The sequence below is a fragment of the Lycorma delicatula genome, chromosome 9 (genome assembly GCF_047948215.1).
Source record: "Lycorma delicatula isolate Av1 chromosome 9, ASM4794821v1, whole genome shotgun sequence".
Classification (NCBI taxonomy): domain Eukaryota; kingdom Metazoa; phylum Arthropoda; class Insecta; order Hemiptera; family Fulgoridae; genus Lycorma; species Lycorma delicatula.
Window position 1 is genome coordinate 114096782 of NC_134463.1, and position 20281 is coordinate 114117062.

Consider the following 20281-nt stretch of genomic DNA (forward strand, 5'->3'; position numbering starts at 1 on the left):
AAATATTCCTAAAATGTATGGTTAATTGAAACCCCAACCACCAAAGAACACCAGTATCCATGATCTAGTATTAAAGTTCGTATAAAAGTAATTGCCTTTACTAGGATTTGAACTGAAGAACTCTCGACTTCAAAATCAGCTGATTTGTGATGTTGAGTTCACCACTAGACCAACCCGATGAGTGGACTAGCAAGAACTGGCCTACTCACTCTGTGTACGTTTTCCAGAGTTTGGACTGAACAGGGTAGGCCAGGTGGTTTTTTCTTCATCACAGATCCAGTATTATTATTAAATGCCTCAACCCATCAGCATATGGTGTTTCAATTTGGAACTGCACCTTGACGTTCGACATTAAAATTTTGATGGAAAAGACATTGAACTGTGACCACAGAATCATTATTTCTATTAAAAAAATGCTCAACTGCAAACACACGATGTTGTATGCTCCATAGTGACTGAAACTGCGTGGTCTGAGCTGTCCGCCAGAGGGCGCCAAAGGTCAATACCCACACTTGCAGTTAAGTAGTAGCAGTTTAAAAAACATGCATTTGCTCTGCTCTGTGTAATGTGAATTGTAACCGATCGAGTTTTATGATCAACTGTAATTAGTATTACAGTAAGTTTATTATTTATATTTGTTAAAACTGTTAAACAACAACCTCCATGGCTAAGTAGATAGCATCTTGGCATCTCATGCAGAGGTTCTGGGTTTGAATCCTGGTTGGTCATGCACAGAATTTTTTCATATGCTGTCGATTTCCACCAGGCTAATGACCACAGCTGTTAAAACACAACTGTTAAAAAGATTTATGTTGTCTAATTTATTAAAATAGTATTTATATTTTGATTAGAAAATTTTTTAAAATTTATTGTACATACAGAAGAAATACATATATACAAATAAGGATACATCTTACTGTTTACCACCTCTTCTGATGAAAAAAAAGTTGTGTCGCATCACTAAAACAAATATTAAAACAAACTTGTTTGTTTTACAAAGTAACATAAAAAAACAGTACAAGCTTAATAAGGCTAACAAAAAAAAAAAAGAGTACATTATATTAACATCTCTGAACACTATGTAATTCCTTTGTTGGTTAATAAAAGTAGCCAATCATCATAAATTTATATAAACAAATATGTGATGAGTTGAGAAGTAAATTAGTCATTAGATTCATTTTAATACAAAAATTAAAATGAGATAAAGTTTTATTTTCTTTCTAGTTATGAAAAAAAATTCATCATCTGCCTACTCTCTCCAAATAGTTTGATATTTTTTTTCATTATGTAAACACACCCACTAAAGGTCCAAAAAATAAATTTTTCCTAATCATTTTTTAAATTAAACCCAGTATAGAAAAATTAATGGCAAAAAATAATAATGGTATTATAAGAAGTGTTATGAAAATGATAGGTGATAAAAATGTGTACTTAATAACAATTTCCACAAATATACTCATGTATACTTAACACTCCACAGTAGCATGAATGTAATGAAAATCAAGAAATACATAAATACATATAAATATAAAAGTGCAAACAAGGCTCAAATTATAAAAACATAAACTTCTAGCTTGATTTAGTAATTGAAAGCTATTATTTATTGTTTAGAAATTAACTGTATATTAATGCTATGTACAGAAATACAAAAATGGTGATGTACTTTTTGTTTTGCTCTCTGCAGTAGGAAATCATTGGTGTGTGGTGATATGCTGACTTTAAAAGTATATGGATCTTTTTAATTTTTTTGTCTTAGTAATCATTTATGTTTTTTTTATATTGATAGTGTTTTTACCCATTAATAGGCACCAATTACATGTGGGAATTTTCATCCAAAGTTGTTTTATTCCATTATCTCTGAGAACATATTTAATTATTAAATATATCTTTGACCGTTGAAATTTTATCTTTACAAGCTTCAATTTTCAGGATGTTACCTAAAAAGTACAGGTGTTGCAGAATCATCAAGTTGTTTGCAGATTTGATAAGTCACACTACATAGGTAGATATGTTAATGTGATGATTATTATTTAAGGGTTATTCAAAATTGTTTAAGTATTTTATATATATGAATAATATTTGTTTACCTTTTTTGGCGGAAACTACAATTTGGAGTTAGAACAGTAACAATCAGTTACAAATTCAGTTTGCCGAAGAAAATGCTCCGTGATAACTAGTACAGAATTTAAATGAAATCAGTATAAGATATAAGCTGTGAAAGTTGCTATAGACAGTTAGAGATAACTAACTGTAATTCAGGATTTTAATTTTTTTTGGACTTGTCCACAAAATGTCAAATACTTCAAAATTTGAAATTTAATTTTTTCCATACCTTTTCCTTACTTTCTCTGCAGTAATTTTTCTTATCTATTCCAGTTATTTAGTCAACTACGTGTTTTATGCCAAGCTTAATGAAATACAGATGATATTTAGTTTTACAAGTGAATGTTATATTAATGCCTAGGAAAGTATCTTAGATTATTGCCTCGTACATCAGGGACTTTACAGGTATAAGAATGATGCCAGTCTGATCTGATCTGTTGGTATAAGTAGATTAATATAACCTGTTTTTTTTTTTGTTTTTTTTTGTCAAATGATGCTTTATTATTTACTATTAGGGAAGTGGAAAAACATAATAGATTAGAAAGAAAGTTAATTAAGTATTTGTCATAATTAAAATGAACATTAATATAAAAATTACATTTTATGTAAGCTTTCAATATTTTATCCAAAGTGAACTTTTGTATTTAAAAAATAAATAAATAAAAATATCAGCTTCCTGTATTCGTATTAAATTTTATTATATTAGTGTGATTAAAATGTTCTAACTGAAATTTGTATATCATGGCCGTATAAAACCTGTTACTACAGCTTGTAAAAATTCTAATAAATATCTATAACAAAAAAAAAAAAAAATTTTTTTATTACAATTTGTATAGCTATTGTATTTAAATCTTCTACATTTAAAACATTTTTTCTTGTTTTTAATAGGTCAGAAGTTTTACTTGATGGATCTAGTCAAGGCGATGAAATGCACCATTCAGAGGGTGGGAAATTATTTCGCCCCTCTAATGGTTGTTCTTCAGAATCCTACAGTCCGCCAAAGGTAAAATATTTTCATTCATATGTTTTTTATAATATTATTTATAGAAATAAATAAATTTATATTAATATAAAATAAATATTTATAACTTTTCTTTTTATAATAATAAAGTAGCTTACCCAGCTAATTACCCAGTAATTAACCAGCTACCCAGAATAAAGGTTAGAAAATGTATTAAGGGTATGTTAGTTGTATTATTTTAATGAGGCTTTGGAATTTGTTTCTGGTTTCCCAGTTTGAAACTATATTTTTGTGCTTTATGTTGTTTTGTGTTATATGATTTTTATAATACCTTAGAAGGTGGCTGGAGTAAAAAAAACTATATCTTTGCAAGTTTACTGTGGAGGAATGTAGCTGGAAGAAGTTTTCAGTTGTGTTTTTTTGTTCTTGAGATAATTAGGTATATGCTTACTTTTCAGCTCATAATCGTGTTGTTACTGAATGGAATTTAAAATTGTATTTACCACCTATTTTATGGGAAGGGCCAGGATGTATAAAATCTAGTTTGTTAGATAGGGTAACTTATTTAGAATGTTAGGTTTAAATTTTAACTTATAAAATACTTTTTTTTATCTTACCTTACTTTACTGTTTTTCCCTTTTTAATTGTGTTTTTCTAAAATATTCAACATCAATTAATTTCAATGACTTGTAAGCTTAATCTACACTTTTTTTTTAACAGGATGATTCAAAACCTCCTTACTCATATGCTCAGTTAATAGTACAAGCTGTAGCATCTGCACCAGATAAACAGCTAACTCTCAGTGGAATTTATTCATATATTACCAAAAATTATCCTTACTATAGAACTGCCGATAAGGGATGGCAGGTAACTTTTTTTTAACATATGGTTTCTTTATATTTTTTAAATAATACTTTGTGTTCTTTAATTCTAATTTTAGTTTAAAGTTAAAAAATATACTCTGAACATTGGTCTTCAAAAATAAGGTAGGTTAGATGTATTGGTGTTATTCTGATGCAAATTGTTGAACTGATGCAAGAAACATGATCTACAGCCAAATTTATCTAAAATCTAAGTAAAACATTTGAAAACTGTATTCCAAAATTATGTCATATAATAATGTATTTCTAAAATATTTCGCTGTACCACTACTACTGTTGAGTAAGAGAAATAAATTGTTATTTTTTTCATTGCATTTTAACATATCAGTTCAGTAGAGGTTAAATTAAAAATATTCTTAGATTTGATCAACATATATTCCAATGCTGTTGGCTGTTGTATTCATGTGAAACAAGGATGTGTCTAAGTGAAATTTAAATAAACGGCAGGCTCAAGAGATGCTATATCTCATGAGAGTGCTCGGTAAGATTAGGCAAGAAAGTACATATGAAATCTGAATATCATCGTGTTAGCTATTCTCTGTAAGCATTTCATTTGGAAAGCAGAGGAATTACAACAATGATAATTGGAACCAACAAAGATGGTTGAAACATATCATACAAAAGAGTGAGAAAAGACCAGCTCATATATATTTAAGAGTATAGCACTGAAAGATAAAGGAGACATAGTAGGCCTAGAACAGAAAGAAGAAGTGGGTTAGAAAAGTTGGAAGGAGTGTGGACTAGTATTAGTTGAGACAGAAGGCTCAAGATAGAACAGGATAGAGAGCTTTTGTAATTATAACATCAAAACCTAGTAGTTTAAGACGACATAACCAAGTTAGTGATTAAATTTAAAAAAAAAATGTAAGTTGTATTAAAAAAAGAACTTTCTTAATTGGTGAAATGTCACTTTGCACTTTGGAGATAAATTTTTCTCATAAATTACTAAAAATAAAATGTTAAATAGTGTGATGTTATTCTCATTCAAACTGTTTAATCAAACACAAAAGATTGGATATGGACAAATATATCAGAGATTTTATTAAAAGCTTTTGAAAAACTGAATTCAATTTAATATTAAAGTAAGTTTATTACTTTTCTTAAATATTTCCATAATTTCTTTACTACCAAAAAAAAGGAAACAAAATGCTAATTAATATGCTGTATGTTGATTCAGAAAATTGTTTGGTTAAAGAATATTATTAGAATTACAGAAATAACATTATTCTCTTTATTAAATTGAAGTTGTTTGTGTTTATATTAGTAATCCTACATTTCAATGGAATAAACAGCCTACTTTTATTCTAATTTACACTTACGTTCCAAAGAACATGAAATATGAGGACAGATGTGTCAGAAATTTTAACAAAAAGTTGGGAAAAACAGAATTTTGAACCAGTGGTTGTTATATTCTGTAAGATACTTTTTTTTCACTTCATATTGAAATAAGAAACAAAACTGCAATTGGTTTGATGAATTTCAACACACAAACTTAGAATCTAATTTTCCAATAACTGCAGTTTCCATTGCTTTCCACGATAGAAAATGAACATAGGTAGTAGAAAATTGTTAGTGGAAACAGTATTTGATTGATTTTAAGAAATAAATTGTTATTACGTATGCATTATTATTATTATACGTGTGTTTTCTATGATAATTTTACACTAGTAGTGAGAAAACTTCTCAGATGTTTTGTTTATTGTTCTTACCTTTTGTATTATATTTATTTTTTATATGGCAATATATAATTTTTGATGAATTATGTATCTATTTATAAAGTTATTGCTTTTTGTTTATTTCCTATAAACATATATATACAAAGCAACATTTTATTCATTTATTTTTTGTATTTGAAGAATAATTTTATTACGTCAGGGAATTGAACTCAGTACCTACTAATATATATATTGCCCACACTATTAATTACTATCTACTAATGTATAGCCAGCTCATAATACAGTGTGTGTCTGTAAAATAATGGTGGGGTTTTAAATGGTTATATTTTCAGACCAAATCATTGTAGAAGAGAGATGAATTATACATTAGGTGAAAGAGAAAAACTCCCAAGTTTCATACTTGTTTAGTAGATTTTGATGTGTGCTCCATTAGCTGCTCTGCAGATGTCAAGACAATATTCAGTCTCTTGCCATACATGGCAGAGAACATTCAGCCTGATAGATGAAACAGCTTCAGTGATTACAGAATCAGATAATTGCAGATTTCGAATTTGAACAGAATACACTTATGTTTTTATGTAACCCCAAAAATAGAAATCCGTAGGGTTAAGATCTGGAGACCATGGGCCAGGCAATCCACCCTTCTTGTTCTATCCATTGCTGAGGAAATGTTTCTTAAGAAAATCCTGCACGATTGCGGCAAAATGTTTCTGTACCTATAACCATTTAAAACAACGCTATTATTTTACGGATACACAGTGCAATAATGTACTTTATATATGTGTAACTAAAGAATGTTTATTAATGTAGATATATAGAAAATATCTTTTAATTGAAATAATTTTTTAGAAATTGTTATTTTATATTATCAGATAACATTCAGAATAATATGACTCTTTGAAGAGTAAAAAAAAAATAATTAGATGTATATATATGTATATATAGTTTTTAAATACTAAAAATCTAATTTTTTTTTTTTCTGTGTTATAGAATTCAATTAGACATAACTTATCTTTAAACAGATATTTCATTAAGGTGCCTCGTAGTCAAGAAGAACCTGGTAAGGGTTCATTTTGGAGAATTGATCCTCAATCAGAAGCTAAATTAATTGAACAAGCTTTTCGTAGGAGGAGACAGCGTGGTGTCCCTTGTTTCAGAGTACCTTTTGGACTTTCTTCAAGGTATGAATATTAATAAAGTTACTGCTTGTTTACGCTTACAGCTTAGTTAAGAGGAAGTTTTTCTTTCTTTGTTCTAGAATATTTGATGTTATACTATATCAATATTGATTCATTCGTACTAAAGTTTAGAAATGTCATTTGTTTTAGATCTCATATTCAGTATAAAATTTTTTAACTATTATATGCTGATGTAGGCTGACCAGATTATAATCTCTTAATGGAGTACAGTGGTTACGTTGTCAATGAATCTTAAAAATAATAAATTGTAAATAATAAAAATAATGCTGTAAATAAGCAGGACTAATAAATGGTAATCAAAATTTGTAAATAGGGCTGTAGTTATCTATAGTGATAGTATTTCAACCTAGAGTCTGTTCAACGAGCCTTCAGTTAGAAATATAATTTGTTTACATCAAAAATTAATTTAAACGTCAGGAAAACATTTTGAAAGTACAAAGTGTGTGAGAAAAGTAATGAGACTGACTTTTTACTTACCAAAATTTTTATTTTTTACAAACAACAATATTATCCCCTTCAAAGTAGTTCCCTTAGGCAGCTTAGGAGTCATTGTTCCCACTTCTGGTAGCAGTGCTGGAAGGCTTCAACTGGTAGGGCTTTTAACTGGTTGGTCACAGTCTTTTGAATGTTCTCCAGAGTTCCAAAATGACGTCCTTTTAAGACATGTTTCAATTTCGGGAAAAGAAAAAAGTCACAAGGACTCAAATCAGCTGAATAGTGGGGTTGAGGAACCGTAGGAATGCGTTTTGAGATAAAAAATTCCGTGATGGAAATGGCCGTGTGACACGGGGAATTGTCATGATGAAGCATCCACTTCTCTGCAATGTCTGGTCTCATGCGAATCAATCTTTTCCTGATCCTTTCAAGGACATCTTTGTAAAACACTTGGTTGACAGTTTGTCCTGGAGGAACAAATTCTTTATGCACGATACCTCTACTGTCAAAAAAGCAAATCAGCATGGTTTTGATCTTTGATTTGCTCATTCAACATTTATTCAGTCGAGGAGATGACAGAATATGCCACTCTTCGCTTTGCCACTTTGTTTCAGGATCGTACTCAAATATCCAGGATTCATCACCTGTGATCACACGATTGAAGAATTCTTGGTCATAGTCTATCCTCTCAAGAAGATCAACGCACACGTTTTTTCGATTGTCTTTCTGTTCTGTTGTGAGGTTTTTCGGCACCAATTTCGTACAAACCTTTCGCATGTCCAAATCGTCTGTCAGAATTTGATGTACGGTGAAAGTGTTTAAATTTAATTTTTCACTCGTCATCCTTATTGTTAAACGATGGTCTGATCTCACAAGAACCCTCACACGCTCAACGTTTTCATCAGATTTTGAAGTTGAAGGTCTCCCTGAGTGAGGTTGATCTTCAATGTGTTCTCAACCTTCCAAAAATGATTTGTGCCAGCGGAAAACTTGTGCTCTTGATAAGCAATGTTCCCCATAGGCCTGTTTCAACTTTTCACAGTCGCGGATTCCCCAAGTTTAACACAAAACTTGATTGCACAACGTTGCTCTAAATTCCTATGCTCCATTTTCATAACACAACCTCATTGTTGGCGCTGTCAAAAATATTATGTTGGCTGAACGGAATTGAAACTTGAACTGAGCATGTGGAAGGGATGAACAAACTGGTCTAGCACATACCGGTAGACACAGTCTTGCCAGATCGTTCGCAGTATTACCAATCTCGTTACTTTTCTCACACACCTCATGTATGTTTGGAGCTTAACTTTATACGGAAGTGAAACTTGGGCGATTGGAGTACCTGAGAAGAAAAGATTAGAAGCTTTTGAAATGTGGTCCTGTAGGAGAATGGTAAAAATCAGATGGGTGAATAAAGAGACAAATGAAGAGGTGTTGCGGCAAATTGACAAAGAAAGAAGTATTTGGAAAAATAGTTAAAAGAAGAAACACACTTATGGGAAACTTATTAAGGCATCCTGTAGTTGTCACTTTAATACTGGAGGGACAGGCAGAAGGGAAAAATTGTTCAGGCAGGCAATATTTGGAATATGTAAAACAAATTGTAAGGGATGTAGGTTGTAGGGGGTGTACTGAAATGAAATGGTGGCACTAGATAGGGAATCTTGGAGAGCTACATCAAACCAGTCAAATGACTGAAGACCAAAAAAAAAAATTCCTATAAATAAAAATTCTTTAAATTTAAAGAATTAAATTTTCCATAATTTTAATTAAACTTAATTCTTTTATTTTTTTATTTTCTTAACAAGAAAAATTGCATTCTGCTGTGATAATAATCATTTATGAATAGAAATAATAAACTAAATCTTAATTTGCTTTTTGATTTATTAGGTTTGCTTCTTTTTTTAACTGTTGGGGATTAAGCATAATTATGCACAGCCTAAAAAGGATTTATGTTAAAGGATAGCTGTAATCTGCTTGTCTTATATTTTAATTATCTTAGTTTTTGATTGTTTCAAAAAAATTTTTTTACAGATTTTAATTTGAAAATAGTGGTTCTGTTAAGTGTTCATTCCCCCTATGGTTTCATAAATAATTCCATTTTTCTACTATTTGTATTTTGTTATGATTTGACCTTGCTAGCCAGATAATATTATCCCTATTCTTCAAAATAGTTTGATCTTAAAGCAATTCTGTGGAAGCCCTGAGTGTGGCTCAGAACACCATCTTGTTGAAGTAATGTGTCTTGATTAACAAAATGATGAATTAATTCAGGTTGACAGCATTGTGAATTTACTGTAACTGTACTCCCATCATCATCCTCAAAGAAATACAACCCTATAATTCCAAGTGATGAAATGGCACATTATGTGACTAAATGGGACGTCTGTCACTTTGACACTAGGAAAAACTATTTGTGTAATCTTTGAGAAATTACACTGGACTGCAGCAAAAGTATTGCTTATTGATAAAGGCCAGAAGGTGGAGATGAACCTCATCGCTTAACAAATGTTTATTAGAAGGTTTGGATTCGTCATATTCTGTAGCCATTGACAGAAAACAGGTTGTTAGTTTGCATAATCATCAATCACTACACGCACAATCTTATTCTTATACTGATGGTACCAGAGGTCTTGAGATGCAAAATCCTTCTTGGAGTGAGACCAGAAATACTTAGTGATACTGGGTACCGTGTTGACTGAGTAGGACTTCGTTATAAAGCAGCCTTCACTCTTGAAACATTTTCTAGCATATGCATACTCTTAACACTTCCTGTTCTACTTTTCAATGTGGAGAGTGTATTTAGTTAAAAATTTTTTACTAATATTTTTATTGCATGGATAGAAGGCAACAGATCATTAAGAGGAATGGTAAAATGATTACAAAACATGTGCTGTATGATCTCATAACTGTCATTGTTTTTGCAGTACACTTTATCAGTAAAAACACTACTATGTACTGTACTCCAAGATTCCATTGTTAGTGAATGGTTAAAATAAAAACTGCAAGTGAGTGATACTTTTATTTTTCCCTCTTATCATTGGTTCATTGGTAAGACTGTATATGGTGTTGCAAAAACACCTGATTAATGCCTTACCCATTATACTTTACAACATATTGTTATAATTTCTTTATTATTTTCTATCTTTAAGAGACTGCTTGTTTTAAATTTAAACTGAAACAAATTTAAATTATAACTGAGATTTGTTAATTTATGCACAGGTAGCTTTTATAAGCGATTACTGCTGCAGTTGTGTTGCGATACCAACCAGATTGCAAAAAATTGATTTTTTACTGTAGCCTGTGAATTTTTAATATTCATAAAATGGGCTACATTCCAAAATGAAAATACAGATTAATCATTAATGATCATGTGTATCCCAAATACTGTCAGCAATAACTTAAGGTTTGAATCACAATGCAGTAGTAGTAGAAACTGCTTTACAGTGATAAAAGTAACTTCTGAATAGTTTGTAAAATAAAATTTGTTCTATTTTTCTTTAAATTAATAGATTTTATCTCATTTAAGCTTTACCTCTTTCTCACACCCCAATCTCTAATTTTTAGATAAATTTTATTCATTGGAAACAAATGAGATCAAGTATCTGTGGCTAAATTAATATTCTAATTAAGGTTGGAAAAACCGTGTATATATTGTAACAGGTATGACAATGGAATGAGATGATTTTCAATGAGCTGTAGGAGCCAGTTCTAAAGAGTGATGGGGAAATGTGTTGCTCAACAAAACCATCCGTCCAATTATACTGTCTATCCAATGCCAAATGGTAATGAACATAAACAACTAGTCTGCAACAAGTAAACATATCTACTCTGAGTGGGCTTATTGAATTCAAATCAGTAACCCAAGTTCAGAGAAGATTTCAGTGTGACTTTAATGTGAGTCGTCAAGGAAGAATTCCATCATAAAATCCTATTTTGAAGTGAGTTGAAAAGTAAAAGAACTTGAGTAATGTTTTTGATCAATTTGTTGATAGTACATAAACAGTATGTACTCCAGAGAATGTCAAGAATTAGGTTAGTGTTTATTCAAACTCCACCTCATTCTTGTAAGTGTCTGTCTGATTTTCTAAATATATCAGACATAAGTGTTTGACATATTCTAGATTGTACTTCAAATTTCAACCATTTGTATAAAATTTCACATAAAAAATTTGTATAAAATTTCATATTGTATAATTCAATTTGTTCATAAATGTTTCAATATCAGTAAAGTAACAAACTAGAATTCTGTACTAGTATGAATAGGAATTCTGAAGTTTTAAGTCAATTAATGATGTCAGATGAGGCAAATTTTTATTTTAGTAGTAATGTTAAACAAAATTTGCATTATTGAAGTGTAAAAATTCATCGCAAGTGCACAAACAACCCCTGCATTTATGCCGCATTTACTGTAAGATGGGATGTCTCTGCATTTAGAATTACTGATCCATGAGTTTTGAAAAAAATGATCACACAGTAACTTAACTTCTGAGCAATACAGAGAAATCCTTATAGCTATATACCTGGTGTTGTGATTCAAGTTAAATTTGTTCTAACAGGATGAGGCTTAACTGCTCAATTGACAATGAACTTTCTGAGAGGCATATTTCTTGAACCCCTCATTCCCATTTTGGTGATATAGATATTAGGTTTAGGACCTCCTGATCTAATTAATGTTCCTTGGATTACCTGAAATGTAGTGTTTATAAATAAGTTAATAAGTTACATAGCACTATTTATATATATATATAAACACAATTGATGAAGTTGGAGAAATTGTTAATGCGCTATTAAGAAGAGTAATAAACAATTTTCAAAACAATTAAATGAAAACATTTGAGGATGTATAAAAAATTTAGTTTTTGAAAAGTAAGGAAAATTTAATAAATACAAACAACTATACTGTTTTTCATAAGTGTTTATATTTTTATTACATGCAATTAATTGCTTCATGAAATCTCATGAAAAATGTCACATTCCACTGTCGCACTCTTTTCATATATATTATTATATTATATATATAACACAGAGTGTATCATGAAGTTCTCCTGGTTAACCTATTTGTAACCCATTCTGTTCGTGAAAATAATGGAAAAAGTTCAATAAACATATGTCCTAAAATGATTCGTTTGCTAGTTATGGCTGGGGAAAGATTTTGCTCAGATTTTAGCTACCCCAGTAGAACGAAGTTGTACTGAAATTTTTAGGATGTTAATTAAGAGGCAGAATTAGTGATTTCTTATGGTTTTTGACATGAAAAATTGAATAAAATAGCTCCCAGAATTGTATCTGCTGTAGGTTTTGAAAAATCTGGGGTGAAAACCAATAAATTAATGTAAAAAACACTGTTTTTTATGTTTGACCTACAATAACTGTGTTAAATGGGCAAAAAACACATAAAACTTTTTAAAAAACTTGTTGAGAATTTAATTCTGAACAAAATGGTGTAAGGTAAGTTGAATAAAGCAAAGAAAAGTTAGAAAAATTCAAATTTTATTTAGAAACGGTACCAAAATGCATTATGTAGATGTTTATAATAAATGTTCAAAAATGAGCCTGCTATTCTCATTACATTTCTTGGCATGCTTCTGTACTGCTTTTGTTTCTCTTTTTAGTTCTTCCAGACTGTGCGCTCAATTGCATCCATAATGCGGACAATTAATTCGTCTCGAGATTGTGTTTTTGTTTTGTTACAATATTTTCATCCATCCTCAGATGTAAAAATATAAAAATGTCAGATCAGGCGATCTTGGTGGCCTGGAATGTGGACCTCCCAACACCAATCCATTTCACAGGGAAATGATATAAATAAGTCAGAACAGCACAAGAGAAGAGGGGGAGGGACACCATCATGCTGGAAGAATACTTTGCATCTCAGCGCTAGAACATCTTCAAGCAGCTATGACAATTGTTCTTAAAGAAAGTGCAAGTAGACTTCAACATTTAAACGGGCATGTAATATGAATGCTCCAAACAGCTGATTGTGAAGATGATCTCACCACTTATTGATGCTAAATCTGTGTTGAAAATTCCCTTCTATCATTTCATGAGGATTTACTTCTGCCCGTGTATGTTCCTTGCAAAAGATGATGCCAGTTCAAGTGAAATTTGCCTCATCGGTAAACAAAACATACTTGCAGAGTTGTCAATTTGTATTTCAGCAGTTACAGAATTCCAAGTGAAGCAGACTGTTTCCTGGTGTACATGTTGAACTGGCTGTTTATGATAAAGTTTGTTTTGTTTAAGTGGCTCCAAATCATTAAATGCAAAACTCTGATTTGCTTAGAAAAACATCATGTACTGAAACTTGAACTGCATCGATAATAATTTCATCAATATCAGCATCATGTTGGACAGATCATTCGTAGCTGGTACGAATACTGGGTACCTGTTTCCCAAAGATCTTGAAAGTCATACTAATTGTTTTGGGATCTGGAATCCTGCAATTCGGAAAACATATTTCATATTCTACTGCAGCATTACCATTACACACACCCAAAATGAATACCATATCAGCAAGTTCCTCTTATCTATATAAATAAAAATGTAAATGTTCATTTGTTCAAAATCTTAAATCTCCGAAAGTTCTTCACGATTGCTTTAAAATTTTGGCGTAACGTTGCATTTGAATACGTGTGTCTTTTTGTGTACCTACTATTATATAAATGTCACATTTGTGAGAGGTAAAAATGGTTTTTTTTTAAAAACAGCGCCAACTGTTGGATGTCAAGCAACACATGCTAATACTAAATATTTTACGATTCCATTTCAATGTTTCCGATATGTGTGTCTGCTATACTAAAATCTACTAGACCGATTTATGTGCGAGGAAAAAGAGATAAAGGAAAAAATCAAATAAGGTAAAATGGAAGGAGGGGAAAATGGAAAAAAGAAAAAGGGGGAAATGAGGAAAAATAAAACAGGAAATGGTAAGGGGAAAGGAGAAAAAAGAATAGGGGAATGAGGAAGGGGGAAAGAAAATAAAGGAAAGAGAAATAGGAGAAGGAAAGGAAAGGAGCAATGGTGGAAAAGGGAAGGTAAATGGGAATATGTTAAAAATGAAAAGGGGGAAAGGTTAAATTTTATGAAGTTCCGTAATGTCCATTTTGTTAATGTTTTATAAAACTTTCAGTTGTGTTCATTTAATCTATTTGTATACTCAAATCTAGCAATAGCAAAGCATTGCCGGGTCTGCTAGTTATTAAGTACGGCATTACTTAAATGGCTAACCAATCATGTTCAAACTAAAATTCACAGTAAACCTTTGTTAACAACACAGTTCACACTACCCAATATACTTAATGTATCTTACAGAATGATTTAAACACTATTACAGTAATGCACATTGTTGACCAGCTGTTGTTATTTTATTGCCAACTTTGAAATAATAATTTTACAAATAATTTATTTTATTTCTGTTATTAATAAAAAATTATTATCTATGTAATTTTTATTTATTTTAATTTTATAATTGTTTAATTTCCAGTTTTATTTACATTTTTTAACAGTACATTTTGTTTTTATAAATTTTTTACCTCGCCAAAAAATAATTTATTTATGTTTACATTAAATAAGTACTTTTTCTGATAATTATATTAATGAACCGTTTCTAAATAAAATTCAAATTTTTCTTACTTTTCGTTGTTTTATTTAACTTATCTTACATCATTTTGTTCTAAACTAATCTGTACAAGTTTTATGTGTTTATTACCCATTTAACAACGTTATTGTATATCAGACATAAAAAGCAGGATTTTTTTACTCCAATTTATTAGTTTTTGCCCCCAGATCTCGAAAACTAGTGCAGATACAGTTCTGGGACTATTTTGCTCAATTTTTCATATGTCAAAATAAGAAATCATTAATTCTACTCCTTAATTAAAGTCCTAAAAATTTCAGTATGACCTCATTTCACTGGGATAGGTGAAATCTGAACGGAAATTTTTATTAGCCATAACTCGCAAATGAAGCATTTTAGTACATATGTTCATATGAATTTTTTCATTATATTCACAAGTAGAATAGGTTAAGAAAGTCCTGGGGTACTTCGTGATACAGCCAGTATATAAATGAATTTACAACTAATATATTTTTTTCTACTATTTATAAATCTATTTCAGATAACATAAGAAACCTAATTAATTTTATTATTTTTTTTTAATGAAGCATGTGCATGTTTTTTATAGGAAGAATGGAACAAGAATCAGAAATTCATATTGAAAAAAGTGTTGTTAATTTTGTTTTTTTCCTGTAGTCACGAATTGTGTATTTACTTGTAACTTTGAAAGTGAATATAATATTAGTTTTGAAGATAATAATTTGTGATATTTTATTTTCATAAAAAAAAAAAAAAATGTTATTTAATAATTTTCATGTTATACCTCCATTTCATATCTTGTTTGTGTAATTGTTTTATAATATATTGTTAAACTAATTTTGTACCATGATGTGTATAGAAAAGCAGTATTATTGTAAAGTAATGATATATTTTGTACACTATTTGTCATACATTAATATAGTTTCATGAATAAAAAAAGTATTTTTTATACATTAATAATTTTTTTAATTTGTTTATAAAAATATGTTGATTTGTATTTAGTAATTTTAAATTGTATATTTTTGTTAACAATTAGTTTTTATTAATTTTATTTAGTTATAAATTAACAAAAAGTGGATAAAATTTGTGGCTGTAATGTAAAAAACTCTTTGCTTCTAGAAAGATATTAATATAGTTTTTGTTAAGATTTCATTGATGTTTCCTATACTAATATTCTGCAAATTTTTATACAATATCAGTTCACATGAACTTGTGTTCTGTCTTAATTGAGGCAATCCGCACAGACTTTAATTTAAAAATATGTGTAAGTAGATATATTGCATTATTTTTGGATATACTTTGAAGTTAATTTTCACTTTTTACCAGATCTCTCAACAGGAAACATATTAATAAAAGTGGTTTTCACTATGACCGGTAAACTGTAACTTCCCTTCCAACTAATTATAATTTTTTTTCTTATGAAGTGGCTTCTTTGGGAAGGGTGTGATTAAGAATTAATGGAGACTGATTTAAAACTTAAACAACACATACAACATTTTACATAATAATATAGAATAAATTTAATCGCCTCATAGACACATATGTAAATATATATTAACTGGTGCATACTAGTTTTATATATAGTACATACAAACAAAAACAACACATATAAACAATGCAGATGAAATATTTTATTCAATTATACTAGTAAAGGGGCTTTCCAAATTTTTATGAGTACAAATTAAAAAAGTACTGCTGGAAACTGCATTGAAGAAGGTGCTGATCATTTACTTTGTAAGGCTTTAGGAAGAATAGTTCCATTTATTTCAAAATGAGGTGTTTAAAATTTTTAATGATAAAAATGTCATTGGTTAAATCCATGATCGGTTCTTGTATATCATCATATTTAAATAATATTGGGTATAATTTCATTGCATCTTACTGATTTGTTAGGTTTTTAAATAGCAGTTATATACTAGTAATATGGTTTTGCTTCTTCTGTATTTTTTGAAAGAAAAAGTCTCCAGGCAGAGAGATCTTTCCTGTTATTAGTTACTGAGATATAATAATAGCACTTCTATTGTTTTGATTAATTGGAACAATAAATATATTAAAATTTTATTTTAGCCTAGTCTTAACATGCTTAAAAAAATATTTATGAAAATATATATAAAGTTAATACATTCTTTAAACTGTATCATGTGTTGAGAAATATATAACCTCAAAGTCCTGTCTGTTATATATATGATCATAAAAATGATTAATGAAGAAATGGCTTTATTTTCATATTTACTCATAAAAAATTTACTTTATGAGAACCATTTCATATTTAAAAAGTAATAGTTTCATAAATTACACAAGTTCCTATGTTTGATTTTATTCATAGCTGAGAACTGTGTTAAATATATTTTTTCCATTGTGTAGTGTGTTTTGAAGATCTTCCTCTGTTTTTTCTCCCTTGAGGTAAAAGATTAGTGAGGCAAAGCGTAAAATGCGATATTTTTATCAGATTTTTCATCAAAAAATTTTTCAATCAAATCTTGACCTTTATTATGTTTAAAATTCTTTCTTTGTAGATTGTTCATTTTACTGTGTTTTAGATCTCCTTTGTAATCTTCATAATCTTTGTGCATCTTCAAACTATTCCAAAATTTGAAGAAGCTATAATATGAAAAACAAATCTTATAATAATTTTCAGTTTTATTAATATGTTTCCATCTGAACTGGTATCTTCAAGTTGAATTTTCTCATGTAAAAATACATTTAATATATTCTCTTTAGTTTATTTTAAAAATAATTTGGAATTAACATATAATTAAATGTTATAAACCTGAAAACTTTGGGATGAGGTATTAACTACATGGAAGGTTATTATTATTATTATTATTATAATATTGTACTAAATGGTTGTGGAAGGTTAGTTAATGTGAATTTTATTGAAATTGAAATCTCTTAAGTTTTTATTTTGGACTGTCAAATTTAAATTCTTACATGAAAACTTGTAGTACAGAAAGTGCTACTACCTAGAATACAGAATTTCCAGAAATAAATCAATAAATTTACATGTAATCATAGAAATAATAACAACAATAGAAAAAAAGGTAAAAAATAGTAGTAATAATAATGTACACGCCTAGAATTAAATTCCTTGTGAATTCACTTACTTGTTTTTACGCTGATTTATAATAACTTAAAAATATTATCAATATTAATTTTTTATACATTGCAGTTTTATGTTGAATATTGTTGCTTGCATTATAAATTAAGTACTAAAATTAGTATTATATACTAGAAAAAGCAAATAATATACCATTCAGAATAAGTAGAATAGTTTAGTACCACATCCTCCAATTCGATATAGTGATCTTTCTAGGTCTAAAGAAGTTCAAGTCGAAAGGAAAGAAAGTGTAGGAAGCATGTACTTTACCAAAGAGTTATAGAACAATAAATTTCAATTTTATTGAAATTGAAATCTCTTAAGTTTTTATTTTGGACTGTCAAATTTTAATTCTTACATGAAAACTTGTAGTACAGAAAGTGCTACTACCTAGAATACAGAATTTCCAGAAATAAATCAATAAATTTACATGTAGTCATTAAACCTCATGCCTCTCTTGTACTTTTCATTGAACAATTACAACACATTGTAATTATATGTGCCAAAAATTAAGAGTGAAAACCAATGTTTTCAGTTATACTAGTATATCTACTAGTATTTTAGAATAACAGTACAGAATTAAGAATTAATAATATTTTTACTAAAAAAAATAATGAATTGTGTCATATATATTACAAAATATGTTTCTTAATATTTTTAAATCTTGGTTTTTATAAGATAGGGTTAAAAAGTTTCCAGAATTAGTTTATTTTAAAACTATTTGCATGAAAACATTTTAGAGTATATTTTCTTCACAGTAGTTTCCTTCAGCAGCTGCACACTATGCCAACATCTCATCTCAATAGTTCATAGAAACATTTGTGGAACTTATTTTGAGATGTTTGTCTTCCAACTGTTTCATCACGTTGGTCATTACGTCATCTGCGTTCTTGATTCTTTTTCCCTTCAGAGCATTTTTTTAAACGAGGAAATAAATAAACACCAACTGGTGTTGTCAGAAATATCTGGTAAATGCTCTAGATTTGTTACATTATATCATTCCAGGTTCTCTTTGTCAAGCATGGATTGATGTGCCACTACATTGTCATGCAAAACAGTCCATTTCTTTGTTTTCCATTTTTCAGAACACTTTCTTCTTACTGCATCTTTTAAACTATAAAGAATATATGTTTCCTTTGTTGGTTGTAAACAAAACATTGTATTTTATCTTTTATTATCATCTGAAATTTTTATTTTGATAGTGATGAGATCTATGCCAGTTGATCTAAGTTTTTTCTGATCTGCAGAGAATATTTTTGGAACAAATGTTGATAAACTTGATGCATGTTCAGATCATTATGAAGAATACTGTAACATCCCAGTTGTTTCCTTAATTGTTTTTCTTTTATCACTTCGAACAACATTTTTAATAAGCTCAATATTTTCTTAATGTACTGAAGTAGACGGGCACCCACTAAAAACATCATTTTCAACATTAATATCACTAAAATGCTTATGTCAATCGTAAATAGCTGTTTTCTTCATTTCCTATTTTCCATATGCTTTTCAAAGCATATGCTTTTTTTTAAGCAAAATACAAAATCTAATGTTTATGCACTGTTTTTTTTTTTGTGCACATGACATAAAAAAAATTGCCTTTTAGTATTGTGTGCGAAATAGAAAAAAATGTGTTATGGATATGTGTTGTGATGTGTTGAGTGCTGCCAATATAAAAACCAAAATTTTTCTTATTATGATCGTTATTTTGAACTGTATGAGGCAATACCAGTACTTTTTTCAACCTACTTATAGGTACAGTTTTTTTGCTGATCATATTTACTGTTATTTAGTGTTAATTAGTTGGTGGTTTATTATTGTAATTATAATAATATTGGAAATAATAACAACAATAGAAAAAAAGGTAAAAAATAGTAGTAATAATAATGTACACGCTTAGAATTAAATTCCTTGTGAATTCACTTACTTGTTTTTACGCTGATGTATAATAACTTAAAAATATTTTCAATATTAATTTTTTATACATTGCAGTTTTATGTTGAATATTGTTGCTTGCATTATAAATTAAGTACTAAAATTAGTATTATATACTAGAAAAAGCAAATAATATACCATTCAGAATAAGTAGAATGGTTTAGTACCACATCCTCCAATACGATATAGTGATCTTTCTAGGTCTAAAGAAGTTCAAGTCAAAAGGAAAGAAAGTGTAGGAAGCATGTACTTTACCAAAGAGTTATAGAACAATAAATTGGGTGATTTGTTGTCTTGTCCTCTTCTCATTTAACAACTATAACATGCACAAGAGATTTCCATTTTCCACGTGCAACATTAGTTTTAAGAAATTAAATTAATGTAATTTTGCAATTGAGTT

At 29.2% G+C, this 20281-nt stretch overlaps 1 protein-coding gene across 2 annotated transcripts in view; it reads left to right on the plus strand.

Moving 5' to 3' along the window:
- The window catches only part of FoxK (forkhead box K), an 89465-nt gene that overhangs the window by 43507 nt on the left and 25677 nt on the right, over positions 1-20281 (plus strand). For both annotated transcript variants that reach the window (XM_075375714.1, XM_075375715.1), the window contains exons 4-6: positions 2992-3106; positions 3785-3931; positions 6612-6802. In XM_075375714.1, the coding sequence (XP_075231829.1) occupies positions 2992-3106; positions 3785-3931; positions 6612-6802 (453 nt within the window). The remainder of the gene's footprint in view (positions 1-2991; positions 3107-3784; positions 3932-6611; positions 6803-20281) is intronic.